General features: G+C 41.6%; 1 protein-coding gene across 2 annotated transcripts in view; it reads right to left on the reverse strand.

The window, feature by feature from the left end:
- The window catches only part of LOC115220592 (S phase cyclin A-associated protein in the endoplasmic reticulum), a 69,420-nt gene extending 66,857 nt beyond the window's left edge, over positions 1-2,563 (reverse strand). For both annotated transcript variants that reach the window (XR_005002433.1, XM_029790742.2), the window contains exon 1: positions 2,413-2,563. Coding sequence is in view for 1 of the 2 variants with exons in the window: in XM_029790742.2 (XP_029646602.2) it covers positions 2,413-2,541 (129 nt within the window). In the remaining variant the exon portion in view is untranslated. The remainder of the gene's footprint in view (positions 1-2,412) is intronic.
- Between the last annotated feature and the right edge of the window lie 20,264 nt (positions 2,564-22,827).

The following is a 22,827-nucleotide window of genomic DNA, read 5'->3' on the forward strand; positions in this document are numbered from 1 at the left end:
GCGTTTTTGGCGAAAGGAACGCAACGGGGTGGTGTTGACGGCGATTTTCAATGATGGATCTCACGTACACCCAACTATAACTGTAAACGACAGTAATGCTCAGGCACTGAACAAATGCGTGCAGAACCTGTATCGTGGCCCTGCAAATACTTCGGGCAACTTCGGCTGAAAGGAACCATCAGACCTAGTAACCAGAACTGATTTTGCACGCAAATGGCCAAAATGAGAAAAAAAAAAAAGAGGAAAAAAACAAATCTAGAAATTTAAATTCTTCAAAAGACGTATCCGACGCGTGCCATTTGTCACAATTACAGTCGAGAATATACTGACAGTTTGCAGCTGTCTTTGTTGACCGTCCTTATCGAAGAATTGAGATACAATTTATTTGGTAAAGCCACCAGTTGAAAAACTTATGTCTAATAATAATAATAATAATAATAATAAATCTTTTTCTTCTGTTTACTTTCCATTATATTTTCCAACCGTCTGTTTTCTACTCAATCAAAGCTACATGCTTTTAATGTATTAAACATGCACATATATAACATGTCACGCTTTATTTGTATACACACCCACTTTAAACAAGGTTTGATAAGATAGATGCCGTTTTTGCTGATATATTAGAAAACTTCAACAAACCTGCTTTCATTTAATTAATGTAATGCAGTTAATAAGAGAAATGGTTAATTAATGCTTGTTAGCATGAAAAACAGTATTTCTATATTTTAAGGAAATTACCAAATTTTTGTTTTAAACTAATAAATGTGACTGTGTGATGCAAAAGTTTGCTTCCCAGCCACATGGTTCCGAGTTCAGTCCCACTGCGTGGCACCTTGGATAAATGTCTTCTGCTATAGCCTCGGACCGACCAAAGCCTTGTGAGTGGATTTGGTAAACGGAAACTGAAAGCAGCCCGTATTATGTGTGCGAATCTTTTGTCTGTGCTTGTTCTACCACCGGCACCACCACTTGGCAACCGGTGCTGGTATGTTTACGTCCCCGTAACTGAGCAGTTGGGCAAAACAGATCGATAGAGTAAGTACTAGGCTTTAAAAAGATAGCAGGTACTAGGATTGATTCGTTCGACTAAAATTCAAGGCGGTGCTCCAGTATGGCCGGAGTCTAATGACTGAAAGTGGTAAAAGATAAGATTAGAATATGCGATAGATGACTTGTTTTCCTCGAACACGAGTCTTCAGTTTCTGGTAATCCATCACAGCCTGCCGAGTCCATACTGGAGCAATAACTAAACCACTCAGGAAAGGATACATCAGGATTTAGATTAACGGAGCACTGGACAGAAATGTCTTGTGCTATCGAGTTACAATTCTTTTACTTGTTTCAATCAATAGGCTGCGGCCATACTGGAACACTGCCTTTAGAACTTTTAGTCGAACGGATCGACCCCGCCCAGCACATTAAAAAAAAAAGACCTGGTACGCATTTTAGCAGTCTCTTTAGCCGAACCACTAAGTTACGGGAACGTTAACACACCAACACCAGTTGACAATCAGTGTAGTGGGTGGATGGGAGGGAACGCAGACACGAACACAAACATATACACGACGGATTTAATCACAACCGCACCCGAAATTGCTGGCGTTGTGCCGAAGTTTGAAACCAATAATCTTACAATGTATCCAAGATGTGAACAGATTTACGAGGAAAGACTCGGGAAAGGTTGAGCTGATATCTTTCTTTCATCATTTCCATCTTTCAGTTATTAGACTGCGGCCATGCTGGAGCACAACCCTGAAGGGTTTGGTCGAATAACTTTTAAGTCTGGTATTTATTCTTGCAGTTACTTCTTTTTCCTTTACTGCCCACAAGGGGCTAAACACAGAGGGGACAAACAAGGACAGACAAACGGATTAAGTCGATTATATCGACCCCAGTGCGCGCATGGTACTTTCTTAATCGATCCCGAAAGAATGAAAGGCAAAGTCGACAAAAATATTTAAATATACAGGCGTAGGAGTGGCTGTGTGGTAAGTAGCTTGCTTACCAACCACATGGTTCCGGGTTCAGTCCCACTGCGCGGCACCTTAGGCAAGTGTCTTCTACTATAGCTCCGGGCCGACCAAAGCCTTGTGAGACGGAAACTGAAAGAAACCCGTCGTATATATGTATATATATATATATATATGTGTGTGTGTGAGTTTGTCCCTCCAACATCGCTTGACAACCGATGCTGGTGTGCTTACGTCCCCGTAACTTAGCGGTTCGGCAAAAGAGTCCGATAGAATAAGTACTAGACTTACAAAAGAATAAGTCCTGGGATCGATTTGCTCGACTAAAGGCGGTGCTCCAGCATGGCCACAGTCAAATGACTGAAACAAGTAAAAGAGTAAAAGAGTCTAAGGGACAGTTTGAGTTCTTAAATTAAGAGAATGAATACACACAGAGACTTACCTGATTATCAGAGTTTAGCACCGTAAAGTTGCCAATGCAAAGGATCACCTCATGAAGTAATTCTTCACAGAGATGGTGAGAAGAATACCAAACCAGATAGCTGGCGATGTGGCGAAACTCCAGAGACATGCCTTCTTCTCCAAGAGATTGCTGCAAATAGACAAAATATAGAGAAAATATAATTAACATCGAGGGAGATAATATCTTACGTTGATTATAACTTCTTACCCGACACTTTCACCTGTGGCTTTCACCTGAAATAGAAACCCTTTCTTAGGAGATGCTAGGAATGGGTAGAGTTTATTTAAAACCTACCACCGCAAAGATTAGCTTTAAACTGAGAGAGGGGAGGGGAGGGAGGGAGAGGGATAGATGATATAACATGGTGCAGGTCACGGTTTCAGATCCAAATGCAGTCGGTTCGGTGTTTCTTTGGGGTTTCTCTTTTTCAGGTGGCTAAATTGCACAACTTGTAAAACAGCTTGCTTCACACGCCCGACTGTGGAGAGCTACTGGCAACAGACTAGCGTACGATCCAGGCGAGCGGGAGACACACACACACACACACACACACATCACACCTACAAAACAGACCGCTAAGCCATCCATCCTCCCCTGATATTCGAGAAAAAAAATAGTGTTTGCGCATACACACACGTGTGTGTGTTTGTGTGTGGAAGAAAGAGATGTAGACAGAATGAGAGGAAGGAGGGACCCTGTATATGTATATGCGTGTGAGAGAGAAAGTGTGTGTGTGTGTGGTGTGTGTGTGTGTGTACGGTAAAATATTCCTATCACTCGAAAAACAAAAAAAAGTCAAACGAATGCACATCAAACGTAAAGAAATGTGTTGGTTTTACCACCCATAAAACACCGTCGATCTCTACCGTGTGTGCGTGTGTATGTGATAGAGAGCAGGGTACCTTGTTTTGATTATATTGCATTCATATCGCCGCCACAGCCCTCACCACTTACTGCCCCACGACCAAACATCGGTTTTTTTTCCCCACCAGCAGTCACTCACTCACTCACTCACCAGCACGATGCCTTCCGGATTTCTTTGTCTCTCTATGTATCTATCTATCTATCGGTTTGTCTGTCTGTGTGCGAGCGTGTGCGTGTGTGTTGTGTTGTGTTGTGTTGTGTGTATCTCTGCCGATCTCACCAAGTTCTGTTATGTTTAACCTAATGGCACTGAAAGACAGAAAAAAAATAAATAAAAATGGAAAAGCAAGGAACAGAATACAGAAACAAAAAATATTCAAGTGTTACGGGGGGGGGGGAACCTGGAAACGGGTTTCTGCAGACGGGATTACAGAACGATGGTGGCCACCAGCATCACCACCTCTACTAGGTATACCCAACCAACATGTGCTCTTTGTTTAAAAGGGGAAAATAATAATAATAATAATATAATAATAATAATAATAAGAGGAGAGTGTGTAAAAAGAAAAAAACAAAGGAAAGAAACAAGAAAAAACAGCTGTGAATCAAGGACAAAAAGGGGAGGAGGAGGAGGAGGAGGAGGCGGAGGAGGCAACCTTTTCCTCAGCCAACTGAGGTAGCCTGAAAAAAAAAAAAAAAAAAAACCATTTCTTCCACCTCACACTCGAACCAGCTTCCTTTATTTCTTGTGAAGCAAATAAGATCCAGACAACATGATGACGATGATGACGAGGAAAAGGCAGAGGAGAAAGATTATTATGATGATGATGATGATGATGATGAACATGTTCATGATGATACTGATGATGATGGTGGTGACGATTTCTATTTGGAGTGAAGAGTAGTAACTAGAGAAGACTTTGCAGAAACGAAATAAAATAAAAATAAAAAAAAAACCGCGAAGGTTTTACAGGTCCAGGAACTGATGATGATTGTTAGGGTTAAGGGCACAGGTGTGTGGATGAAGATAAAGATTTGATTCCATACATGCCCATCCCATATTACTATTCGATAATGCAAAAGGGACGCAATTGATTGACCTTACATATTTTAGTTCAGCACCAAAACTATTCGGTTAACCACGGCCTTTTCTCAAACACCAATCGTCCACTGGCTTTTCTTCAAATAATAATTATAATCCTTTCTACTATAGGCACAAGACCTGAAATTTGGAGGAGGGGGACAGACGATTTCATCGACCCCAGTGCGACAGAATGAAAAGCGAAGTCGACCTCGATGGAATCTGAATTCAAAACATGAAGACGGACGAAATATCTATTTCTTTACTACCCACAAGGGGCTAAACACAGAGAGAACAAACAAGGACAGACAAACGGATTAAGTCGATTATATCGACTCCAGTGCGTAACTGGTACTTTTTTAATCGACCCCCGAAAAGATGAAAGGCAAAGTCGACCTCTGCGGAATTTGAACTCAGAACGTAACGGCAGACGAAATACGGCTACGCATTTCACCTGGCGTGCTTACGTTTCTGCCAGCTCGCCGCCTTAATAATAATCCTTTTAACTGTAGGCACAAAACCTGAAATTTATTTTTGGGAGGTGGGTAGGATAGTCGATTTCAACGATCCCAGTACACAACTGGTACTTAATTTATCGACCTCGAAAGCACGAAAGGTAAAGTCGACCTCGGCGTTATTTGAACTCAGAACGAAGCCACGGGTGAAATACCGCTAAGCACTTCGTCTAGTGTGTAAACGATTCTGCCAGCTTGCCGACCTAATAATAATAATAATAATAATCTTTTCTAGTAAAGGCACAAGGCCTGAAATTTTGGGAGGAGGGGACTAGTCGATTACAACAACCGCAGTGTTTCACTGGTACCTAATTTATCGAGCCCGAAAAGACGAAAAGCAAAGTCGACCTCGGTGGAATTTGAACTCAGAACGTGAAGAACCGTAACAATTTCTACAGCAATTCTGTCCGGCGCTCTAAAGATTTTTCTCATAGAACCCTGCTGATTTCTAGTGTTGTATAAAGTGAGAGATGTTTTGAGGGATGGAGAGAGGATTAATTGGTTTAATTGACCCGAGGAACATTATTTTAGCATTCCCCCTTTTCACCACCAGAAGAAATGAAAACTAAAATCGATCCCAGGAACTGCCGATGCTAGAAATAATAACTATAAAACCCTCAAATCCCACCCTGCCGTCTTGAAAATGCTACGACCTGTACGAGGAGACGCTGGAAAGTTCCAGGTTTTAAAGGTGTCGCGAAAGGCCTGGTTGGAGGCCCAACATTCCGAGCACTTTCGCAGGGATTAGAAAAACTGAAAGACCGGTGCAATAAGTGTGTGAATCTGAGAGGGGAATATGTTGAATAAAATCATAATTAACTGATCCACCATTTTTTTTTTTTTTTTACCCAAAGCCAGGAACTTTTCAGCACCCCCCCCTCGTACATCCAAAAGACGGGATGATCATGTCTGGAACGTCCTAACTCGTAGACTTGTCGTCTTATGAAAATTGACTGGGGACTAAACGAGAGAACCTCTCATTTCAGTCTTGCTACTGTGGCCAACACCACAACACAACCATGCACCGCCGCCACCACCACCACCACCACTGTAACAGAGAGGTTTTAAAACACAACCATCACATGTTCATACGACTATGTACACACCACAACCACCACCAGCACCACCACGCCGCTTTCAGTTAAATACCTTGCAACCCCGCCACCAATTATAGCCACTGCTGTCGCCACCACCGGCACCAGCACTAGCACCACCACAACCAAACTTTTGAACAATTAAATATGGAATTTGAATTGACAACTGCCTGCGAGGATAGGAGGGGGGAAGACCCGTATGTAAAACGGCGGGGAAAATATGTGACGAGATCTAATCCAATCAGTGTATTTAGAGACTTAACCACCCACCCACCCACCCATCCCCCACACACATCATGCTCTCACGCCCACCCCACCCCACCAACTCTTTACATTAAAGACGAACGGATACGTCATCATTCTTTATTATTATACTGAAGTCTGTGTACTGCAAAGAGCTTTGTTGAACATACATATAAATACATACATACACACACACACATATAAATATACAGACACACAAACACACGTATGTATGTATGTATGTATGTATGTATATGTGTGTGTGTGTATGTATGTATGTGTGTATGTATGTATGTATGTATGTATGTATACATACAAAGAGGATAAAGAGGAATTGACAAAGAGCAGAGAATGGAGAGGAGAAAGAAAAGACAAATAGAGAAAACAAAAATACAATGAAACGTATAAGCAGTTGTGTGTGTATAAAATGTACATATATATAAATGTGCATATGTGTATATATATATGTATATATATATATGCTTTTTAAAAATGTTGCTATGTTGCATGTGCTGTAAAAATGAATGAGGTGGTGAGAGAGGAAGGTTGAATGTCAACAGGGTTCAGTAGATTAAAATTTTCATAATTACATAAGAAACTTTACTTAAACGGTGTTTGGCTTCAGGAATTGAGAGGAGGGGCGCGAGGGAAATATAAGCAAAGAGGAAGGAATTTCGTAAATCAAGGCGAATTAGAGACATGAAAATAGAAAACGCGTTTTGTTTCGCTTAAGAGAAAGTATTTGTTCAGCTCTTAACTTTCATAGGAGCCTGAACAAGCGAAGGAAGTCGCGCGCTGCTCTTAACTTTCATAGGGACCTGAAGGAGCACAAATATATTTCTTTATTGCCCACATAGAGGGGACAAACAAGGACACACAAACGGATTAAGTCGATTACATCGACCCCAGTGCGAAACTGGTACTTTATTTATCGACCCCGAAAGGATGAAAAGCAAAATCGACCTCGGCGGAATTTGAACTCAGAACGTAACGACAGACGAAATACTGCTAAGCATTTCGCCCGGCGCGCTAACGTGTCTGCCTGCTCGCCACCTTCAATGAAGGAGCACAAATAAGATGAGCTAAAATAGTCGAGGTGCTCTTAATATTTGAAGGGAACTGAACGAGCGAGGGTACTTGCGTCTGCTCTTAGCTTTTACAACGGCCAGAACGAGCGAAGGGAGTTGCGCTTCTCTTAACTTTCGTAGGGACCTGAACAAGTAAAAGTATTTACGCTGCTCTCAACTTTCATAGGAGCATGAACGAGCGAAGGTAGTTGTGTTAAGATAGTTTCGAAAGGAACTGAACGAGCGAGGGTACCTGCTCTGCTCTTAGCCTTCATAGGGACCTGAACGAGCCGAAGTAGTTGTGCAGCTCTTAACTTCCATTAGGGGCCTGAAAGAGCGAAAGTAGTTGCGTTAAAACAGTTGTGCTTCTCTTAAATTTCGTAGGGACCTGAACGAGCGAGAGTATTTACGCTGCTCTTAACTTTAATAGAGGCCTGAACGAGCGAAGATAGTTGAGCGGCTGTTAACTTTCATAGGGGCCTATGAATCTACCCCCAATACCTATTTTCTTTTTAAACCTGGTACTTACTCTATCGGGAAATATCGCCGAACTGCTATGTTACGAGGACGTAAACACACCAACACCGGTTGCTAGGCAGTATTTGGGGACAAACACCGACACAAAGACACACACACATATATATATGTATATACACACACACACACACACACGACGGGATTCTTTCAGTTTCTGTCTACCAAATCCACTCACAAGGCTTTTGTCGACCCGAGACTATAGTAGATGACACCTGCCCAAGGTGTCACGTAGTAGAACTGAACCCAGAATCATGTGGCTGGTTAGCAAGCTTCTTACCACAAAGGCACGCCTGCGCAATATGTGTGTGTGTGTGGAAGCTAAGGCTTGCCGCAACTCTGAGTATGGCACTTCCGTTTTTATATTTTATTTACAACGTTGTAACACAGGGCGATAGTGAAGCGAATAAGTGAATGAGTAATTAAAGATGCATTGATCAAGTCTTGAAGAAGACAAACTTCAGAATTTCTAATTCCTGCAGTCCTAGTCTGGGCGTTGGTTCAGTAGGAGGCGCCTTTCTGACACCAGAAAATTGCCCAACCAGAAAATTAACACACTGCAAGCTTCATTACAACACGGACAGACATTTCACAGGGTGTAATCCTATAGGGGACAGGATCCGTTCTTACAGCCTTTTTCTTATGCCATAAAAGAAAACGTTTTCACATTAATACTCTTTCTCTCCTTTCTTTTTCTTGTTGCTGTTGTAGGGCAGTTTGAGCCGCCTAGATATGCATGTGCATACGTGTACATGTGTTTGAGTGTGTGTGTGTGTCTGCGCAGACATCTACACAAGAGTATGCGCTAAATAATCACATACAAAACACAACTCAATACAAGATAGCTAGATAGAGACAGACAGATATACAGATAAACAGAAAGAGAAGAGAAGAGAAGAGAGAGAGAGAGAGAGAGAGAGGGGGGAGGGAGGGGGGAGACAGATAGATAAGTCCAGTTTTTCGTGTTTGCATTGACCAGACAGAATTTGTTGAGGCAGCATTTCTACGGCTGGATGCCTTTCTTGTCACCAACTCTCACATGTTTTCAAGCAAGGTAATAATAATTCCTTATGAACCGACAGGCTTTTATTTATTTATTTATTCTTTTTCATAGACGATGGGAAACGAACGACACCGCTCGCATCACGGTGAGATTCGTTTATAATAATACTACCTCACGGAGATACTCACGTACACTAGATAAATAGATAAGCAGATAGAGAGATAGATAGATAAACATACATACAGACAGATAGATAGATAGATAGATAGATAGATAGATAGATAGATAGATAGATAGATAGATAGATAGATAGATAGATAGATAGATAGATAGACAGACAGACAGACAAATAAGCGGACTGACAGACACGTCGCACATCTTTCGATTCTCATCTATCAAATCCACTCATAGGACTCTGGAGCTCAGTGTTGTAAAAGGCACATGCCCAAGAGATGTTTATTGACTTGAAGTCAATAAACATCTCTTAAAGACCTTTGCATTTTCAAACCTTCTTTCATACACACACACATATTTCCCCGTGTTGAATCGTTAATCTCTACACTTTTTTTCTCTCTCTGTGTATTTTTCCTTCTTAATCCTTTCTGTAGAAGAGCATAGGCTCGAAACGTAAAATACTTTTCTATTCTTCCTGAGCGTTAAACTAATACACCTGCTTGTTGTCTTGTTATTCCTACACCTGCCTTCGTTTTGTTTTCTGTAAATTTGAACTGTGTGTGTGTGTGTGTGTGTGTGTGTGTGTGTGTGTGAGTGAGAGAGAGAGAGAGAGAGAGAGAGAGAGTTTGTGTGTGTGTGTAATTGAAATAATTGAAGAGCCGAAAGTTTCTTTCATAACAGCAACATTTGCAGTGTTATCTTCATATAGTCCAACGAGGGAGCCCCTATGAGGTCGGTTGTCAAGCAAGAAATAGCAGCTAAATCGCCTTCAAATTACACTAACTGTATGAAAAGTGCGAAGATGTATTGGATAATACCTTTCATATACAAAAAGACGAGTTAATAGAGGCTAGAATGTCTCTGAATGCCGGTCTACTCAATATCAACAAAAGTCTTACAGCATTAACAAAATTAAAGCGAAGACCCCAAAATATTTCTAATAGCAATCATTTTTTTCTTTAATATGATCAATAGGTACCATGGGGATGTGCAGTCCATCAGAGCTTAGCAACAGCAGCAGTGACGGAATCAATATTTGATTGGTTTGCAAATGCTTTAATCTTTATATGACCAAAAACGGCGTCCAACAAGGGAACTGTTGCTGCTAGAGCAAACATAGTAACTCCAATATATGCTATCAAAAGTCCAACGTAGCAGATACAAACCACAGATCAATAAGTTAGCAAACAAAACATATATATCGATACCATGAAGAAGAAATTAGGACATGACGCGAAAAAAATATTAGTTAGGCGTAGGCGCGGCTGTGTGGTAAGAAGCTTGGCGGCGAGCTGGCAGAAACGTTAGCACGCCGGGCGAAATGCTGAGCGGTATTTCGTCTGCCGTTACGTTCTGAGTTCAAATTCCGCCGAGGTCGACTTTGCCTTTCATCTTTTCGGGGTCGATTAAATAAGTACTAGTTACGCACTGGGGTCGATATAATCGACTCAGAACGTAGCGGCAGACGAAATACCTATTTCTTTACTACCTACAAGGGGCTAAACATAGAAGGAACAAAAAAGGACAGACAAACGGATTAAGTTGATTATATCAACCCCAGTGCGTAACTGGTACTTATTTAATCGGCCCCGAAAGGATGAAAGGCAATGTCGACCTCGGCGGAATTTGAACTCAGAACGTAAAGACTGGCGAATACCACTAAGCATTTTGTCACCTTACAATTCAGAAAATAATAACATATTTATTACGAATATATAAACGAAGAAATTTGTTTTATTTCATTCTATTTTATTTTAAGATAATTAAATGCTTTTCTTCTTTTGAATATTAATACTTATTTCATCGTTTTCTTGAAATTTGAGAAAAACTATAATTATTGTTATGTCTGTCATATTTCCTGCTATTTACCCATAGTGGCAACAGCAAACTTCTAAAGTTACCAGTCATATGACAGGTAGCAGCACTAAAATAATAATAATATTTTCTAATACAGCACAAGGCCTGAAATTTGGGGGAGGTGTATTACCGATTACATTGGAATCAGTACGCAACTAGTGCGTATTTTATCGATACCGAAAGGATGAAAGATAAAGTCGACCACAGTGGAATTTGAACACGCTAAACATTTTCCCGAGAGTGTTCAAGATTCTTATTTCTTTATTGCCCACAAGGGGCTAAACATAGAGGGGACAAAGAAGGACAGACAAAGGGATTAAGTTGATTAGATCGACCCCAGTGCGTAACTGGTACTTAATTTATCGACCCCGAAAGGATGAAAGGCAAAGTCGACCTCGGCGGAATTTGAACTCAGACTGTAGCGGCAGACGAAATACGGCTACGCATTTCGCCCGGCGTGCTAACGTTTCTGCCAGCTCGCTACAATAATAATAATAATAATAATAATAATAATAATAATAATAATAACAATCCTTTCTACTAACGGCACAAGGCCTGAAACTTTGGAGTAGGGGACTAGTCGATATCATCAACCACAGTACTCAACTGGTACTTATTTCATCGATCCCCGAGAGGACAATAGGCTAAGTCGACCCCGGCGGAACCAGAACGCAAAGACGGATGAAATACCGCTTAGCATTTTGTCCGGTCTGCTAACGATTCTGCCAGCTCACTGCCTATCTGCATGTACATACATATATGCACACGTACCTTTTTCTTTTTTTATCGGGAGAAGGGGTACGGGGAGTGTCCGTAGCCCGTTATAGGGGCTCAGGAAATTAGTAGGAGGGAGGAAGAGAGGGAGCCAGAAACGGGAAGCCTGGCCCGAATGCCCGCAACAGTATAGCGTTCACAAAGCAACTAAGACGCGGCGCAGGTGGAAGTAGGCCACGGTAAGATTTGAACTCGGAAGCTTTACATCATGAACAGATAAGAAATAAAAAACGCGCACCCACCCAGCCACACACACACACAACTACAAATAAAGTTCTTAAACAGCGAAGAAAACAATAAATAAAAGCAACGAAAACACACAAAGAAAATTAATGACATAACAATATAAGTAACAACAACAACAACAACAATAATAATAATAATAATAATGATAATAATAATAATAATAATAATAATAATAATAATAATAATAATAATAATAATAATAATAATAAATGTGACTAGTTTTAACGGTGGCAAATTACACTGACAGAGAGAGAGAAAAATCCTCCAGCGAAAGACGAAACTTGCGAACTAAGATTACACCAACTACCAACAACAGTTATATGTGTGTGTGTGTGTGTGTGTGTAGACAGAACAAACGGAAGATTTCTGATTTTCCGCCTTGTGCATTAGACAAGAGATCACTATGCATATGTTATATATAGACACGTGTGTGTGTGTGTGCGTGCGCGCAGGCATTGAGAGAAGCAAAGGAGAACAAGAAAAAAAAAAAAAAGAAATTAAAGCTATTTCGATACATCAACTTGTGTTGAAAACCGGTAGAATTCTTCTGATGGTATTAATTGCAACGAGAAGAAGGCAAAGACAAGGGTTTACGGAAGGCGGAGGAGTTAATTAATCAGAGAAAGAATTACCACGCCGAGTGGGTTAAGGTAGCGAACGCTCTAACCGAGGTTCGAATCTCAGTTTAAGTTGAGCTCCCAATAAAACCAATATATTTTCATTCAGGGAAAGGTCGGGAAGAGAAAGGGAGAAGCGAGAGGGGAGAGGAAGAGAAAGGGGAGAGGGAGAGAGAGAGGAGAGGAACAGAAAAAAGAGGAAGAGAAAGGGGAGGAAGAGAGAGGAGAAGAGAGAAGACAAAGGTTTAATGGAAAACCTTGCTAACTGGGAGCTAACATGTTGCAGTTGTTTAACCCTAGGTCAGTCCTATGATCAAGTTGATTACGTTAGGGTCCACACTATCCAGTGCGTCCTAATTTCTACAACAAACCAAGATAAGTAAACATACAGGAAACGAAACAGAGAGAAAGATACTACGTGTTCGCAGCACCTACTAGAAATAGCACCCAGGTTACTCTCAAATTACAAACTATGGTTTTATATAACGAAAGAATACAGCCATCGGAACAGTTATAACTGGAAAGCCTTAAATCCTAACTCAACTTGCTCCATGATATAACCTGGTGTTAAACAACAACAACAAACTCAATTTAGGTATGAACACCACTACCTCAGGAAGAAACACGTGTTCAACAAGTGCAGGAATGATATTATGATTCTCGCAGAAACAATCCTCTTCATCTTGGCAATAGAAAGCTAGGCAGACGACTCGAGAAAATACACAGCGTCACCTAGATTTGACAATAAACAAGCGACGGGGAAATCATTGATGACAACTCACAGCATATGAATAAATAAATTTCTGTTTCGCATATAAAAACAAATACTGCAAACGCTGTGAATTAGGCTAAATATGTTTTATACGATGTAAAATGTAAAAAGAGTGTAAGCTTATTATATTTTACACCTTACTGTGTTGATATAGACGATCGAGCCCCGTTTTTGCTATTTTTCTACCCACCACCATTTCCTATGGTGCCCTTAAAAATCAGGTTGATTCTAGGATTATTTTAAGGTAGCGCAGTTTCGGGGCGGTAGCGAAGGGTTGACGGTGACAAGGTTAAGGAGAAACATCTTGAAGCAAGGAGCAGCCAAGAGCACAGAGTGCAAACCTTTGCACTGAATGAACCCAAAGGGAAACAAAATAGTCCCGCCCCTCCTTCAAGGCTCTTTTTTTCTTGAAGCCAAGAAGATAAACAAAGTGGGGGCAATCTACCCCTTTCGTGTTTATACACATACCTTCACTTACTTCTTCACTGCATGTTTACGCGTCTCTTTCTTTCATTCTTTCCTTTGTCCCCTCTCACTGTCCCCATCTGTTTCTCCATCTATCAATCTCTCTATATCTCTATGTCCATATATCTATCTAGATATCTATATTTCTCCACCAGTCACTATCTCTCCCCATCTACTTACATATCCAGCTATATCCATCTTCATCTATTCATCTGCCTATCTATCCCTCCTTCCGTGTGTGCGTGTGTGATCAAACAAGTTGTAATGTGACCTTCCCCCACAGCAAAAAAGAGTGGGAGGGTGGGGGTGGAAAAATACATCTGGTGCTGGAATAAGGGCAACATGGCATTAGACAAACATAATGGAGAAAGAGTTCTCTTACAAACACACACACAAAGCTGGAGGAAAAAGCAAGAAGTGAAGATAGGCAGGACTTAATTCAAACAATACACAAAACAAAAGATAACCAATAAATACTCACACACACACACACAAAACGTAAGAAGCCGCTACATAAGGGGTCCCCAAACGTTTTAGACCATCGACCCCTTCATCGACCTCTAGGTATGTACAAGAAAATAAATAAGTAGATGTGGATTTATCGACCCCTTAAATAGGCCCATCGAACCCCCAGAGGTAGATATCGACCACTTTGCTCTACGCGGTGGTCAGCCTGCTAAAAACAGCTGCCGATTCACCCTCAAATAACATAACCGAATAAAACACATACACACACGCACAAATCAGAATAACTAATGTAGTTCTAGGATTGCAGCAGGAAATGCCTTGCCATAATAAATCGGATCGATAGGAGCTGACTTGGGGTTAAAGAACGACAATAACAAAAACAACAAAAAGCAGCTTCTGTGACAAGAGAGAGAGACGTCAACGGTGTTTGAATATACGAAAGGCAAAGCTGCCCTCTACTGGCAAGACTTAAATCAGAACGTCAAGGGACATTATTAATATTGATTTCAAATTTTGGCACGAGGCCAACAATTTCAGGGGAGGGGATAACTCGATTATATCGACCCCAGTACTCAGCTGGAACTTATTCTATAGACCCCGAAAGGAAGAAAGGCAAAGCTGATCCCAGCGGAATTTGAACTCTGAACGTAAAGTCAAACGAAAACGCCGCTAAGCATTTTACCCGCGGTGCTAACGATTGTTCCATCTCGACGCTTTAATTAAATATTGATTTCAAATTTTGTCTCAAGGCCAGCGAGTTCGGGGGTGGGGTGGGGGAGTAAGTTGATTACATCGCCCCCAGTATTCAACTGGTACTTGCTTTATCGACCCCGAAAACATGAAAGGCGATGTTCGACCGCAGAGGAATTTGAACTCTGAACGTAAAGATGGACGAAAATGCCGGTAAGCATTTTTCCTGACGTGTTGACGCTTCTGCCAGTCCGTCGCCTTAATTAAATATTACTAAGGTATTCTCGACCGCTACTCGACCGAGAAGTAACACTTATTGACAATAATGATAATGATTCCTTTATTTACCACTAAGGGTTTACACAAAATGCAACGGCGGCACAAGACGATAGAATGCAATATGTGAGGATACGTGAAGGTGAGTAAAGAGTTAAAATAACAAAGAAAAAAAATTCAAACGAGAAAAAATTGGCGAAAGTTGGGAGACTTCCAAGGGCTGTTCATGGAAACCCCTAAAAAATCAGTCGCCCTGACCAATTAGAGCAAATGCCTTCTCCTCGTCCTTTTCCCTCGTTCTACAGGCGCAAACGCAAACCAGGTTCCTTTACTCGGATCATCCTTGCCACATTGATCCGTCTTTCAATAAATTTGCTGGAAAACAGCAATTCCTTTTCTACCCCCATTTTCCTTTCCGAAATAAACTTAGTAATAAGTTTATGAGGATTTGGCCAAATACAATAATAGTAATCTTTTCTACTATTGGTACAAGGCCTGAAACGTTGAGGGAGGCGGTTAGTCGATTACATCGACCCTAAGATTCAACAGGCACTTATTTTATCGACCTCGGCGAAAAGGTGAAAGACAAAGTCGACCTCCGCGAAATTTGAACCCAGCAGGTAAAAAACCGAAAAAAAAAATGCCACTCAGCATTTTATCCATCAATTCTACGAGCTCTACAGTCCAGAACGGTAAGAGGATCAATGTTGTTACTACAATAACATGGAGAGAGAGAATGTTAGACAGGAGAATGGTAGACATGAGAATGGTAGACATGAAAGGCGGTGAGCTGGCAGAATCTTTAGCACGCCGGGTGAAATGATTAGCGGTATTTCGTCTGCTGTTACGTTCTGAGTTCAAATTCCGCCGAGGTCGACTTTGCCTTTCATCCTTTCTGGGCCGATTAAATAAGTACCAGTTACGCATTGGGGTCGATACAATCGACTTAATCCGTTTGTCTGTCCTTGTTTGTCCTCTCTGTGTTTAGCCCCTTGTGGGTAGTAAAGAAATAGGTAGACAGGAGAAAGTGAGAGAGAAAGAGACATAAAGAGAGAGATTAACACGCCATTTATAAGCGCTCCTTTCAATTTATTATAGAGAGAAGGTTAAGAAAGATTTGTGGTGATAAACGCTGCAAGACTCCTTCTCTCCTAATGAGTTTAAGTTAATCCTCTGCTGGAATATTCGAGGAAGCTGTCTTATAAAATCCACTGTTTAAACACAGAGGAGTCCATAGGTTTATGATGCCAATTAAGACACAGCTGATTAACTGAGCGGTGAGACTGAGCAAAACAAACAACACATGCAAACAAACACACGTTGCCGTTTAAATACGCGTGCAGGAGAGGGGTTGTTGTATATGAACACAAATACGCAAGCATGTTCTAGGGAGGTTTGTTTGCACTTTAATCCGGGGCTAGAGTCAGGGGGGAGTAAGAAGTATATTGTGTTATGTCAGAAATATTAATTACCTGTAAATGAACATTAAAGGTGATGGTTGTTCAAGAACGAGACCTAATAACACACGGATATGTGAGTGTGTGTACACACACACACATATATATAAAATTATATATATATAAAATATTCATTTATATTTGTATTTATATTCGTGTAACCGACTGTTTTTCCGTCCTTGTTTTTGTATACATTCGATGCTTTCTTCCAAGGAATCTAATGCTCTTAGCTTAGTTTTTCCTTGGGGCTGGCCAGATTGGAGCAATCTCAAGATTAATCAGTCGAAATTGCAAATACAGCTCCCTCACTGCGTTGTGAGTGCATAGAGTTGTCAACGTCGACAGCAAGTCAAGGAGTAGAGTTCCCCAAGTGGCTCGGTGCCCTCTTTGGCACCCTTTTCAGCAATTCTATGGTAGCCAGAGCTCTCCAGATCTTCACTTAGGAGAAGGCCACTCCAATGTAAAACCTACTGGTCACCATAGCTGTCTTTGCACGCTTAGACCTCCAAGTCAAGAGAATGAAATCAGATTGCGTGGACAGACTCTCACTTTAGAACTACTAAGCGCAGGCAGGAAGAAAAACCCTGCGGCATCAAGGATTGGTTTACATGGTCACATGAGGGTGGTCCTCTCTTCCGTATGACCTTCGGATTATATGGGAGAAATTAGTTTCATCATAGATACTCCAGTTTGTTTTTCCAACATTCTAAAAGAACTTCAGGCTGTCGGTACTAGTATCGTAGAGTGGTCCCGGTTTGCGCGCACGCGCAGACGCGCGTCCGTGCTAACCAGATGTAGGCAGTCGATCTTACGAGCTGACTGGCGCATGCACGATATATACGATATATACTTGTATCGATATATACGTGTATACGATATATACTTGTATCGCACGTCCCCGATTCGCGTTCGCTGCTATTTCTTGCAAGTCGAGGCTTAAGGTAGCGGTTCCCACATTAATCCTTAATGTGTATGTGTGTGTGTGTGTGCGCGCGCGCACGTGCGTATATGTCATGAAGGGAAAACGTAGTTTGGTACCAAGGCTGTTGAAAAATAGTAACAACGGTTTCAATACATTGAATGTGCAAGCAGCAGCAGCAACAACAGCTGCAGCAACAACAGCTGCAGCAGCAGCAGAAAAGAGTACTTTATTAGACATTCATCAAACCTTTCTGAGTGTCTTTATGTTATTTAGACCACGGGATAGGAGGTGGTGGTGGTGGTGGTGGTGGTGACTGTTGTTATTGAAGGCGAAGGAGAGAGAGAGCACTGAGTGGAGTGTGTCAAAGATCAGATCTGCCAGCCAGTGGTAGGAATAGGAAGAAATACCGTCTTTACATAAAAAGGGAGCTGAATGCTGCCAGTAAAGAAAGGTCTTAGGTAGATGAGAAGGAAGTAGCTTGAGCGACGTAGACGGAGGAGTTAGGGGGAGGGTTGTCAGAGGGAGACGGAAGGGCGGCAGGGCGGCTCGAAAGAGCTGTCATCTCATCTCAGTCAACTCAATACTAAGTATGTTAAGAGAAGTCCATTAAGTGGCGCACACCAGTGAGAGAGACAGAGAGTAAGGGCAGCATCGAAGAGCAGAGATGCCAATAGTGAAAGTGGCGATGGTGATGGTAATAACGGTGGGGATGCTGCTGATGAAATAAACAATCACATTATTATTATTAGTAGTAGTATTATTATTATTAGTAGTATTATTAACAACAACAACAAAAATAAGATTTCAGCACTCGGCATTCTACAAGCTAAAATACTGACGTTGGAATGATACTGTTGGGGGTAGAGACAGACGAAATTATACTTTCAGTCTCATCCTCACACCCCACCCCCTCCCAGACATACACACACACACACACACACACACACATCACTCCGCCTTTTTAGAAATGAAGCAAGAGATAGACAGAAGTGTGTGTGTGTGTGTGTGTGAGAGAGAGACAGAGACAGACAGAGAGAGAGAGAGAGGGGGGACACACGGACAGACATTAATCGAAGATGATTGAGAAATGAGTGAATGAATGAAAGACACCACAACCACACACACACACTGAAACACGCTTTCACACACACACACACACGTACACACACACACACGTACACACGCACACACAGACACACACACACACTGAGACACACTTTCACACACACACACAAACACGTACACACAGACACAGACACGCACACACATTGCGTTAATTGCAAAGCACAGCTCGACTGCATTAGTGGAGGTCAAGGTGTAAATTGCAGAGAGGTTCTGCCAAAATGGACACAAGCGTTTCCTTCAGCAGATTGAACTTTCATTCACCAAATTACCAGTTTGCATTAGATTGAGACGAAGTTTTTCTCTGGTGATGGATAATTTCACAAAAGATGGCTGTTATCTCCCATCTCTCTCTCTCTCTGCTTAAGATTATTGATGGTGATGGCGGTGATGATAAAAGGTAGTGACGGGGATGGAGGTGGTGGGTGATGCTAATGGTGATGGTGATCAGGAATGTGGTGGTGGTGGTGAGTTGGATGATGACATTAGACATTGAAAAGCAGTGTCTGTGAGAGGAGAGAGAGCGTGGTGGGGGTGAGAGAAAGAGTGAGAGAAAACAGAGAGAAAGAATGAAGGACAGACAGACAGACACGGTTTCTATAACGGCTATTTAAGGATGGATAATTATAAATTTCACCTTAAAAACAACAACGAGAGAAAGAGAAAAACACAGAGCGAGAAGCAGAGAGAGAGACAGATAGACAGACAGAGAGAGAGGCAGACAGGGAGAGAGAGAAAGAGAGAGAGAGAGGCAGACAGACGTTAGCTGTCGGTTCATTTGATAAGAACTAATTTAAGTGTAGAAGACAATGGTAAATACTACCTTGAGACAAGAACATTCGATGGAAACACATTGACGGGAGGGGGGGTGAGGGGGTGGGAGATGGAATATGAACGGACATACATTTAAATACAAATACATAGATGTGTGTGAGTGTGTATATATATATATATATATATATATGAGGGGGAGAGAGGGAGAGCGTAGGGAATCTGGGTGGTTGGTAGGCGTGGCAGGAAAACAGAGAAAGCGATGCTGCAATAACAATACTTTTGACGACAACATACAATCAGAACAAAAACGACAAGAAGAACATCAACAATAGAGACATGAAAAACAAACAAAAACAAAAAAAGAAAGTAGTGAAGAACTGTAGTGGCAGGTAATAGGAGAAGGGAGGAGGAGTGATATATATATATATATGTGCGGAGATGAGCCGTCTATTGTGTATATTAAGTGGGTGTCTACGAGTATGTAGATGCGTGAGATTATGGTACAGCTATGCATGCGGAAAGGGCAGATATTGGTATAGATGGTGTCTACCTGCGGAGAAATAGCAGTCTTTGAGTTCAGTGTGTCTGTAAAGAGCTTCACACAAACACACAAATTAATTTATTTAGTCTACGGGTGCATTTATGGGGTACGTTACGTTGGGAAATCCGTATTTGTAGATAATTATTCAATGCTTACCTAACTTATAATTGTCTATAAATATGATTTCGAAACCCTAAAAAAGACATTATTATATGAACAACATTCTCTTCAATTTGACTATGTAGGGCGTTCTTCTTTCAATTCTGACTTTCTACGCTAACTTTCGACACTACCTGTATGTGTAAAGAAGTGTATTCTCACACAGGTAAAAAAAATATAGGAGAATATAAGATCAAACGTTCCAATGCTCACAGGATTCTCAAACAGTTATATTAATGTCAATCTGTGAAACTCATTGAAAATTCTGTGAACATTTGATCGTTTAAACATGTTTTTTTTTTTCGAATTTTATCTTGTAACTTCTACCTCTTAAACTATTTATTTATATATTCAAAAAAATTTTTTATCATTGATAAGCAAAAGTTTGCCGAAACAGGTTTGGTATTTGAATAAATCTATTACAAAATCCAAAAGCGACTACTACACGTTTTGAGATTCAGGTGCATTTTCAAATCCCAAAAACACACACACACATTAACCGATAATGAACAAGTAACACATTTAGAATCATTATAGAACTTATAATTTACAATAGTGACAATACAGGTTAGTTATAAAAACAAAGTTTCTTACAGCTGTTTCAAGTTAAGTATGTGGATCATATGTTATTGAGTAAAGAATTCCACGTAAGCTAAGTATCTTGTCATCGGAGAGAGAGAGAGAGAGAGAAAGAGGGAAGGGAGTGAGAGAGAGAGTGAAGAAAATATAGAAATGCAGAATAGCCGCAAACGAGGATATTAGTAGTTTACCAGTTCTTCGAGAAACCAAGAAATTTCCAGAGTGAAAGATAGATGGCAATTGGTATTTTCATGATCGAAGAGTTAATAGAATCCTAGGTAAAAGACAACGTCAGCTGTTCCATAGGTAAAGTATCTAGGATAATCCCTGGTAGAGGATAATGGAAGATTATCAGCACCCTCCACATACATGCATATATATTCTAAGATGGAACTGATAGCTACATATATATTTTTACTCAGCACAATGTTTATATTATAAATCAAAGGTCCTTGAATGATACCAAATGTTTTTTCGTGTTCATTATCTGTTATGGCCTATGCCAGGGGCGTAACCAGCCCACTTATGCGTACCGATCACGCTCGGATGGTGCCAAGAGCACCATCCGAGCGTGATCGTTGCCAGAGCAGCCAACTGCCTTCCGTGTCAGTGGCACGTAAAAGGGCACCATTCGAGCGTGACCGTAACCAACGTCGCTTCACTGGCACCCGTGCTGGTGGCATGTGTAAAAGGATTCGAGCGAGGTCGTTGCCAGTACCGTCCGACTGGCCCCCGTGCCGGTGGCACGTAAAAAGAACCCACTACACTCTCGGAGTGGTTGGCGTTAGGAAGGGCATCCTGCTGTAGAAACTCTGCCAAATCAAGACTGGAACCTGGTGCAGCGATCTGGTTCGCCAGCCCTCAGTCAAAATCGTCCAACCCATGCTAGCATGGAAAGCGGACGTTAAACGACGATGATGATGATTTACACTGATGAACCACTTCTAACCATCTGATACACAAACGAACGGGATGGGCATGGTTAGACTGCCTTAGATCATAGGACTGCTCGATGAAAGCTGACTTGGGATTTAAGCAAAAATGACGGGAGCCTCTTCGTAGTCACTCAACCGGCAAAGAACATTACATGCCCGTCGCTGAAGGGGTGCACTGGACGGTTCTGTCCCCCCCCCCGCCCTCACTATTCAACAGTGCACCCCCAGATTTACTCTACATTATCATTATTACAAATTAATGGCCATCCAGAATATTCTGAAGCACCCTCAGATACCAAAGTCTGGCGAGGGGCCTGGAACATCAGCTAAATTTTACTCAAATTACACTGTAACCCCAAATGATAATATTGTGTCTGTAAATCAAAAAGACGGGGTTGCCACGGTTGGGAGTCTTTCGATGACTAAATCAGGGCTAGACTGGATAAGGAGTGGCCTGGAACGCCATTGCAATTTTTGAAGGGACCAACTCGACAAGGGACAGTAACGAATAATTATTTTCACAGGACCCAATTTTCTAAAGGGTTTGTGTTTCGGTGATGTAGGGGTGAGGAGGGGAGATAAGGTGGACACTAACACGTTTCTTCTTACGGGACCTGCAATGCTGACAGGAAGGGGACCACAGACTGGTGCCATTCTTCACACCCTATAACCCGTACCCCACCCACCCTACATAATTGATTGCAACCACTGGTACCCTTACCCAAACCCACCTCTCTCTTTCCCTTCCCTCGTTGACCCCTTTCATGCACTCCTCTCACCGTTCACTCACCTCTACATCTATTCAAACGACAACTACCCACCCATTTTCTTCTTTTTCCTCCTCCTTTCATATACTGCCACTTCTCTCACCCAACACCTCTTACTATTCCCCACATTCCATGCGGTTCACACTCATCCTCTCACTTACACTCAATCCCTGGCCACTCTTTCATTCTATCTCTTCTTACACAACGAAAGAGTCACATGGTCGTTTATCCTGATAGAGATAGCACACAAATGTCCGTCAAATCATACCAGCTGATTGCATTAAAACACCTCAGATAATGAACTCCCCGGCTCCCTGTACATCGGAAAGACAGGATGGTCACAGGTGGGGTGTCTTTGATCCTAGGTCTGCTCCATCGAAGTTGACTTAGGGCTAAAA

The sequence above is a fragment of the Octopus sinensis genome, linkage group LG16 (genome assembly GCF_006345805.1).
Source record: "Octopus sinensis linkage group LG16, ASM634580v1, whole genome shotgun sequence".
NCBI lineage: Eukaryota > Metazoa > Mollusca > Cephalopoda > Octopoda > Octopodidae > Octopus > Octopus sinensis.